General features: G+C 39.5%; 1 protein-coding gene across 1 annotated transcript in view; it reads right to left on the minus strand.

The window, feature by feature from the left end:
• PIEZO2 (piezo-type mechanosensitive ion channel component 2) overlaps window positions 1–10443 on the minus strand; it is a 290522-nt gene that overhangs the window by 226439 nt on the left and 53640 nt on the right. The window contains exon 3 of the mRNA XM_014540247.1: window positions 9280–9405. Within this exon, the coding sequence (XP_014395733.1) occupies window positions 9280–9405 (126 nt within the window). The remainder of the gene's footprint in view (window positions 1–9279; window positions 9406–10443) is intronic.

The following is a 10443-nucleotide window of genomic DNA, read 5'->3' on the forward strand; positions in this document are numbered from 1 at the left end:
GTATGAAAGAAGAGCATTTGAAACCATAATTATCAATGTGACACACATGTTTGCAAAGCAATCTCTTTTCTTTTTCAAACAATAAATAATAAAGCAATATGCAAAACATATGTCCATAAATGTATTATAACATTTTATAGTAATATATTTAATATTCTGTATATACCCATTTCTTGCAATGGGGATCTCAGAAAATGTTTACATGCCTCTAAAAATGAATGTAAGAGGTAAATTATATTAGCAAGTTTTTTGTCAATCTTCTACATTCCTGCATATATATTTACTGCATAAAATCAAGAGGAATTTTCTAAATCCAAATTTCTGTTTTAAGGAAGAAATGGTTCTCATTGATGAATCCACACCTAAGCCCTAAAATATAAATGAGTTTTATAATTCTAAGGATAACTACATGAGTGTCATACAAGTAATATTTTCTGGAATGTGATGACTATATATGGCCCAATCTCACTGCCTCCATTATGCCCTTGAAATATCCTTCCATTACACCAGGAGTATGAAAACATACAGTTAAAGCTTTATGCTATCTGTCTATAATTTTGAGGTTAAGTTTATTCCCATACCACACAGACTCACCTTAGTGCTTTTATGGTAAATAATTTACACTAGAAATGCTGCATCATGAAACCGAGGTTAGGGAAATTGTTATTTAAGCAAACACAATCGATCCCAAATCATTTTAAATTTCCTGCACTGTGATTTATCTTACAGCAAGATTGGTGAGGAGCAGATGAGCTCGAGAAGTCAATGGCGTGACTATTATTCACTTGTAGGCTTTTCTTCCCCTCCCTAATTATTAATGAGGCCGCCTTGCCAAAGCACACCCACCCCTCACAACTCCCTTTCTCCTTTTCCATCTTTGCTATTTCCAGCTTTGTCTTTTGTATTTTCATTCCTAATTTCCCCAAACCCAAATGGAAATCCAAGTTTCCTTTCAACAAAGAATATCAATACCAACTTTCTTTGATACATGATTTTTAAAGAGAAATAAAAGTCCTCATGTGTGAGTCTCACTCTCAAGTTCCCACAGGATCTGAAAAGAGGGGAAATCGCAAAAACTACCAGTAAGATTTTAAGCAGGCACCTGGAGGGCAGAGAGAGGGAGCAAGTTCCTGCAGAGAGAGACACACAGATGAGTAACTTGCCACAGTCCTAAATTTTCTTTGATATATGATTTTTAAAGAGAAATAAAAGTCCTCATGTGTGAGTCTCACTCTCAAGTTCCCACAGGATCTGAAAAGAGGGGAAATCGCAACAACTACCAGTAAGATTTTAAGCAGGCACCTGGAGGGCAGAGAGAGGGAGCAAGTTCCTGCAGAGAGAGACACACAGATGAGTAACTTGCCACAGTCCTAAATTTGCTCATATATTGAATAGTAAGTATAAATAATTCTCATGAAAAATACTTCTTGCAATAAAATGAGATGTCCTATTTGAAAACTGCTATATAAACTAAGCGTCATTATATGACTTTCCAAGAGAAGCCAAGATATCCACAAGGCACTGGCCTAAGAGTTCTTCATCCTGATGGGGTTTCTCCTACACATGGTCCCACCCCCTCAATCTCCCTCTTGCTTGTAAAAACTGAATGTATTTGTTCTTCCAAGAAGTAGACGGCATCAACTATCATGTTACCAGAGTTCTCATTCAGCAATGCTTTCCATTCCATCCCGAGTCTACAGATCATAAACCAGCCTTAGGCTGGAACAGCCTTGCCCACAGTGCTGAGCATAGTTGGCATGTACCAAAATACCAAAGTGTGTTGGTGGAAGGAAAAAAGCTTTTGTTTCAATTACCATGGGCTGGAGGAGATAACACTTAAGGCTAAATTCACTTATTATAAGTGTGATTGGAAGGTGTGCATGTGACCCAGAAGCTTTTACATTAGTGTAGTTCTGAGGAAATCAGAGTGGGGTCTTCATCCTGGACAGATGGCAGAAGAATTACAACTTAATAGAGGTTTTCCTTGTTTCTTTTGTTTTTAAATTGCTGTATTGGGGGGTAGTACTTGCTTTTGGGAAGCTAGGAAGCTAGCAAGGGAACGAAGAAGGAAAAAGAGATGGGGAGAATCAAGACTCTCCCAGAGGCCGCCTCACAGAGCCTCCAGGCCAGCTTTCCTAAGAAAGCAGGCGGCAGAAAGTGATTATAAAAAAAACTCTTAAAGCAAGTGTGGGTCTAGTTTCCTTTTACATATTTTATCTCCCACTTCATAAATATTAAGTCTGCCCTCCACAGCACTGTCAAACATGAAAAATAAAAATAAAGAATATCCTCAGGCTATGCAATTGTTTTTTATGAGATGGACCCATCAGGGTGACTGAAAATGGAGGGGCCCACCTCCAATTAACACGATCAACGATGAGCACAGCTTGGGATGAATTCCTGTCTATGTGCCACAAGACAAGCCACTGGCTCTGGAAGGCAGAGTGTCTGCCAGAGTGGCTCCCTCCTTGAGTCCACCCCACAGTCTCTGGGGTGAGATGCTGAACCACCAGGCCCATGTCAATTCTTTAGTCTTCTGGTCACATTCTGTTGAGTCATACCTGGGGGCTCAGCATTGAGAACTTCATGTGTTTTGACAATAGCAGGACATCAGGATTAAGCACTATTTTTTGTTTTTATTTATTTTTATTGTTGAAAGTATTACAAACATCTGCTTTGTTTCAACCCCCATCCCTCTGCCCCTCCCAAGCCTTTGCCACACTATTGTCTGTGTCCTTGGGCTAAGCATATATGCATATAATTCCCCGGTTAATCTCTTTCTCCCTCCCCCCACACCCAAGGATTAAGCACTATTAAGGCCTAGAATAATCTCTTGGTCAATGGGCTTCTGGGCGAGTTCTAGAACCATTCTATTAGGATGAGAAAAGTTGAGACTCTAAATTCCCCTCCCCCACAGGGGAAGAAAGCAGCCATCTGAGGTGGCTGACCCCCAGGGGAAAACTAATCTAGCAATAAATGCTGCAATTGAATGAAGCAAAGAAATAGTAAATTAATTATAAGGACAATATCCAAACAAGAGAAAATCATGGACTAAGTACTAGAAACTCTTAAATCCTTTGAAACTATACTAATCCAAAGTCCTAGGACGTGCAATGGAGGAACCAATCATAAATAGATGATAAATGAGGAGTTCCACAAAGAGGAGGAAAGAAAGTGGAAAGTCCGACACTACAGTGCTCACATTCCAGCTCAGACATTTGGTGGCTGTGGGCAACTTACAGAGCCTGTTTCTTTGTCACGAAATACCCTCAGTGCTACCTTCATCCCTGCCTCCTTCATCCCTGCCTCATCTATCATCACCCTCATCCCTAACTCAAGGTGACATGCAGGCTAGGCAATGCTAGGTACCTCGTTGGAGAAGAGAGATCATAAAAGGCACAGTCCTACAGGTGCAAGTCTTGGCCGGCAGACCGTCCTCTCTATAGGCATAGAGTGATTCCCCTGTTCCCAGCTGGATCCAGCCTGGAAGAGGCTGCCCAGCCAGAGATCAGTGTCTAGGACAGCCTGCGGCTCCCACTCACTTCCTCAGGCCTGCGGACAGTGCACAGCTGTCTATCTGCACAGCCCTGCCCATCCTAAAGTCTCCTTTAAAAAATGAATGGGATCGTGTGTATGGAGTTCCCTACTTAAAAGAATATTGAAGCTAATTTGTAGCTAGGAAAGCATAGTCATTAACTGCAAATGGAATATAATGATCCCGGGGGCCCTATAGTTGGTAGGTGCTCTACAAATAGTAGCTATTATCACCATGAATTTTTCCTTTATAGTTTTGAACTCAAAAGTTTCTTTCAATCAGTAACATGCGTTGGCACAAGAATCCAGACTGGCCTTAAAATTTCACTAACATTGCCACACACTCACCACTCAGTCAGACAAACTACTTCTATGGAATCTGTAATGACATAATTGAAACCGGGTTTACATTTATTTAAATAGTATAGTTTTGATGGAATGAAAATATTTTAGTAAGCGACACAACATATGTTTGAGGAAATTTTACAGTGGTCTCCCCTGCCCCGTCGATTTCCTCACTTACCTGTAAGAGCACCGTTTGGAAATGAAAAAGAGAGAGAGAGAAAGAGGGGGAGGTGTGTTAAGTTTCAGTTCTGCACAATGGCACCTTTAACAAACCTGCCAGCTAGTCAAAAACTAAATAGGCGGGTTTGCAAAAGTCTTTACTATTGCCAGTTAATATTCACAGGGCTCTGGGGGAACAAGAACTTTCAATGACTCAATATTTATAAATGCTACTGTTGTCCCCCAAACATGAGTCTTAGATTCCTGAGGGATACTGGGAGCTTTTGCCATAATAAGGCTGAGGGTATGTGAGCTTTAAATGGGGAGAGGAGGAGTTAGGAAAACAAAATTAAACACATATAAATGAGCACTTGGTGGTCCTGAATTTGAATACCGCTTGAATATGATTGGGAAACCCAATCTGTCTGGGTTATTTCACTTGATTTTACCAATGTCTTCAACATAGAGAAAGCATTCAAAATGCACAACACTGCTGGCCAAGATGCTTTTTGTCTTTTCATTTGAAATTTTGCTACTTTACATCTACCAATGCCAAGAGAGGCCGAACTTCCAATGTGGGATATCAAAATAGCCGAGTTTGTGTTTACAACTCTGATGGTGTAATCAAAACTCCAAATGCTCAAGAAACAATAACATTAGTGAGGTGAAGTCAACTCTAAATTAAAAGTCAGTGTTTCCATTACCCACTCTAACAGTGTTTTCAGGATTTTATATAACTTGATCATTAAAAAATGCTCTAGGCTGAAAACCTGGTCTGTGTCAATCTTGGACCAAACTAGTTTGCAAAGCTCTGAAGTTTGTTTGCCCTTCTCTTTTATCCATTTTCAAGAATGTATTACTTTTAAATGCTGCACATGAAACTAACCCAAAAAAAATCTCTAACACCCAATGAGCCAATGCTGTTGCATGCATCACTCGTTTTTCAGAAGAAATTTATGACTTCTGTAAACCCACTTTCAAGGTGCTTATGGCTGGAAGTAGAGCTCAAATTCCTTTTCAAACTCAATCTTTAGCACATCCCTTCTCTCTCAGTTACTTCACCAGGAATACCAACATTTCAAATTGGAACATTAACTTTTGTAGAAATAAACTTTAAATTAGAATCTAACCTGGTAGAAATAAAGTTTATCTCATGACTTTATTAGAATGGCTCTTCATGGAACATCAAAAAAAAAAAAAGGTAGGACAATACATTAGTTCCGGACATGTTCATGTGATACTGCATGAAGAATAACAATAGAGGGCAATGGTGCATGAATCAAAATATCTCTGAGACAGACATAGAAATGCATTGGTATGTAGAAGCCCAAATATTTAGGCCTTGAGGTTAGAAGAGGCAGGTCTAACTCCCCAAGATTAAGTTGCAAGGAATGCCTAGGAAGAGGCATGCCAGGAGGTTAGCTCTGACTGCACCTGAGATGCCTACACCTTCGCCACTGAGAAATACAGACTTCTTCGCAATATTAATGTAGGAACCATCCAGAGTAGCTAAGTAATTTGAATCCTTGCCTTGGATTTAGAAGATAAAGGAAGAACTAATGTGTGTGTGTGTGTGTGTGTGTGTGTGTGTGTGTGTGTGTGTTAAAATTTGTATGTCTTTCTGCCAGCGGTTCTTAACCTGTGGGTCACGAACAATGAAAATACATCCTGCATATCAGATATTTACATTACGATTCATAACAGTAGCAACATTACAGTTATGAAGCAGCAACGAAAATAATTTTATGGTTGGGGGTCACCACAACATGAGGAACTGTATTAAAGGGTCGCGGCATTAAGAAGGTTGAGAACCACTGGTTCTAGACCCTATAGGGGAGAACTTATACAGGGTAAATACATTTATAAAGGTAAGAAAGGGAACATTATTTTAATATTACTTACTAGAGGCCCAATGCACAAAATTCGTGCAAGAGTAGGCCTTCCTTCCCCCAGCTGCCGGCACTAGCTTTCCTCTGGCACCTGGGATCCGGGCTTCCCTCACAGCCCCGGCTTTGTCCAGAAGGTTGTCTGGAAGGACGTCCGGAATGATGTCTGGTCTAATTAGCATATTATGCTTTTATGATTATAGATTACATTTTTTATTTTGACTCTTGTAGAATTGTGGAAAATCATCATTTTGAATAACAATATAAATACCTAGTCTCTCTGAATCAGAAGAAATTATGAATTTCACTTCCTAATATAGAAACTGCCAGTAAATCCTTTCTACAATATCACTCAGCACCTAAAATTATTTATAAAAGCAGGCAGTATATATATTTATAAACTCAAATGTTAAAAATCTGATTATTTGAAATATACCTGTGATTCCATACTTCACAGTATTTCATGAGATGAGGAACTCATTATTTGTGAACTAGCCTTTCATTCAGACAACACTGATGGTTCAAAATTCTTCCTTATAGTTCTGGGAATGACTTATTAAGAGACTAGAGGCCCGGTGCATGAATTCGTGCATGGGTTGGGTCCCTTGGCGTGGCCTGCGGGGATTGGGCTGAAACCAGCAGCCCAAAGCCACCTGCCACTCTTGCCTTCTGCTCCAGCTCATCCTGGCCCCACTGTGCCTGCCGCAGGCTCGTGCCCAGTCAGTCCTGATCAGGAGAGGCTTGAAGCGCCACAGCGGCACTCGCCAGCTGTGAGCCCTATGTCTGGCGCCCTTCCCAAGAGGGCTGGGAGTAGGGCCAGGATGCGATCACCCTCCGGGCAGGCCATGGGATGCCCTTGCCGGCCCAGAATCTGGATCCGTGCCGTTTACATTTGCACCGGTTGTCAGGAGCAACCTGGTGGCCACTTTTACATCATTTCTTCCTTGCAGAGTGTCTAGGGAGGGGAAGCAGCTGGGGTGCCGAGGCTGACTTCCAGGAGGCCAGCAGCACTGTTGGGATCATGCCAACAGCGTTGGTCCGTCGGTGCCTAGCCCGTTCTCCGGAGATTGGACCTGCAGGACTACTGAGAGAGTGAGTGGCTGCCATTGGGCTGTTGGGCCGCCAGGATGGGTCGGTCAGCTGAGCGGTACTCCTGCTATGGGAACTCACTGACGACCAGGGGGCAGCTCCTGCGTTGAGCATCTGCCCCCTGGTGGTCAGCGCACATCATAGCGACTGGTCAACCAGTCATTTGGTCATTCGGTCCTTTCGGTCGCTTAGGCTTTTATATATATAGATATGCAAATGATTTTTGAATGAGAAGCACTACAAAATATCACTGATATCATTTCTACTAAATCCAAAATGATTTGAAACTGGCCAAATGTAATAAATGCTCTTTATCACTGCAAGTTCTATTTATGTTTAAACATTGTATTTTATAAAGTTTTTAATAATAAAGTGACTTCTACCAAACATTAAAAAACCACATCTTAATAATGGAATATTATTTAGCCTTGAAAAGGAATGAAGAACTGAAACATGTTACAACATAGACAAACCTTGAAAACATTATGCTTAGAGAAAGAAGCCAGACACAAAATATCACATGGTGCATAATTCTGTTTACATAAAATGTCCAGAGTAGGTAAATCTAATAGAAGCAGAAAGTAAATTGGTGGTTGCCTAAGGGTGGGTCAAGAGGGAATGGGAAGTAATTGTTCATGGGCACATGGTATCTTTTAGGAGTGATGAAAGTGTTCTGGAATTAGATAGTGGCGATTATTGCACAACCTATAAACCACTGCATTACATTCTTTAAGTGGGTGAATTTTCTGGTATATAAATTATATTTCAATTTTTAAAATAATAACCAGATCTTAAATGAAAAACCTCTGATCTCAAAAAAATGACCAAAATGAATACAAACTTTAACTCTGTAAAGTTTAGCTCTCTCAAGTTACCCAGTGAGAGTTACTCAATAGTTTATAAGTATGGTTTTACTAAAGAATCTCTCATTATGTATATGTTAATACTCTGATTTATAAAGAATTTGACCTTATTTTATTTTACAGGGAAGCATAGATTTACTTCAAATTACTTATACTTGCACTTATGAAGATCAGGAAATTTCAAACTCAGAAATGATTTCTTCAAAGAAAAACTGACAATTGAAAACTTATTATAGTCTACTAGAGACCCGGTGCACGAAATTCGTGCATCAGGTGGGGGGGCGGGGGGAGCCTCAGCCCGGCCTGCAACCACGCAAGTGTTCTGCGCCCAGCTGGCCAGAGGCCCTCCGCGGCCGGGTGTGGAATGCTTGCCTCATTGTCGGGGCAACGATGCAAGCGTTACCCCACCCCCGGCCGCTCTGTGCTTTCTGCCCAGAGGCCCTCCGTGGCTGGGGTGGAACGCTTGCCTCATCACCACAGCGACAAAGCAAGTATTCCACAAGGACAATCACACTGCCCGCTCTCTGCTGCTCCCCCGCCCTGGGACTAGGGGACTCCAGCGGGGCTGAGAGGACTGGGCACCGCCATCTTGTGGCTATGGGCGCCGCCATCTTTGTGACGGGGTGATGGTTAATTTGCATATTACCCTTTTATTAGATAGTATTTCAATTATCTCAGGATTTCTTGAGGCTTAACTTAAAACATATGAATTATATCCCAACTATTTGAAATGCTTCTATTTTTTTGTTCAAATCACAATCATACATCCTTCAAAAACTTAAGTAGAATTGAACTGATGGCAGGTTAATTTTGGAAAGATGATACTATTTAGATAAAGCATATATGTGTTGAATTTTTATTATCACCACTTCAAAATATAATGCATATAAGACATTACTTTCCTATAAATAGGAACACAGAACTCCCAATTTTAAAAAGAAACTATATGTCATTACATTTTTTCCATAAAGACATATAAAATCTTTTTTATACTGTGCTTCAGAATAGGATTTAGGTCACTAAAGGGTATAATGGTATTCTACTTTTATATATTCTTATTTATCATGTTAGAAACTGTACATGTCTTATCTCATTAGCTGTACTGTAAGCTCCAGGGACTATATGTAAATGTTGATTTTTGGGGATTATGCCCAATGATAATGTCTTACATACAGATAGGGGTCTAATATCTAATATACATTGAAATTCATTTAATTAAGTTGCTAGTATTACCCAGTTCTCCATGACAAAGTGTCTCTATGTGTATATATAATATTTAGGATTGCCAAATGACCAAAAATTGTCATAAATTTGATAATATAATTATTACATAGATTTCTGTGAGAGTTATGACACATAGCTTTATTGTGCACATACATAATCCAAAACACATTAGTACTCACAGTTGTAACCAGGTGCAATATGGTGTTGAGCTTCGAGGCTAGCCAACGTGATGTGAAAAATGATGTGCAGTATCAGGAAGGAAAGACTGGTGAAGCACAGAGACTTTAACAACCGTCCCGTGTGTCCTGAGGGGACAAAAGCACAGAGATTTTGAAAGAACTTAAGATGAAAGACACTCATGCTCACCTTTGTACAGTTCCACATAAAACATGTTTCTATATAATCTATAATGTAAACTGACTCAAGGTATATGAAGTGTAACAATTACCCCTTAATTATTATTCATCTAAAGATAAAAGCTATCTTATTTCCTTTGAAAAAATTTACAATTAACATTGATTAAAAATTCAATGTAAAAGAAACATGCTTTTCTATTAACATGATATTTACCTCAAAATGAAACCACAAAATGAAACCAAAAATTTTCCCCTAGCCCAGAAAATTATATAAGAGAGTTCTGCCATCTTTGAAGAAACAGATAATCCCTATCTAATAAAGGCAGTTTCAGAGAGTAGGAAAAAAGGGAAGTTTCCGAAAATATTTGCAAAGGTAGATTATTTAGGTTTAAAATTAACATTATTTAGGTTTAAAATTAATATTAATTTTAAACCTAAATAAGTCTAGAAAAGAAAGGAAATTATAAGGCCATTTTACTTATAAACATAGCCACAAATTATTTTTTAAAAAAAAAGATATTTTCTAACCAACTGGAACAGCATAGATAGTGATCAAAGACACTTGATATGCATTCCACTTAACATATCACTGGGTATACTGGTCAATGTTATAAGGTAAGAAAAACATAAAGAATTGAAATAACTAGAATTATTTGCAGATAAAATGATCAAATGGAATTACTTTTAGATAATATTATCTATATAGAAATGTCAATAAATCTACTGCCAATACAAGAAAATGATTCAGGCACAAGATCATCTTACAGAGAAGAAGACCAAGATGGCGGCATAGGAAAACACCGGAAATTGCTGCCTCCGACAACAACTTCAAAAATACAACTAAAAGACAGAACGGTCATCATCCAGAACCACAGGAAGGCTGGCTGAGTGGAAATTCTACAACTAGAAGGAAAGAGAAGAGCACACAGACTCAGAGGAGCTACGAAAGTAAAGTGCAGAGGTACGGAGGCTCCGGCGCGCGGGGAA

Source organism: Myotis brandtii, unplaced genomic scaffold (genome assembly GCF_000412655.1).
Source record: "Myotis brandtii unplaced genomic scaffold, ASM41265v1 scaffold240, whole genome shotgun sequence".
NCBI classification, from domain to species: domain Eukaryota; kingdom Metazoa; phylum Chordata; class Mammalia; order Chiroptera; family Vespertilionidae; genus Myotis; species Myotis brandtii.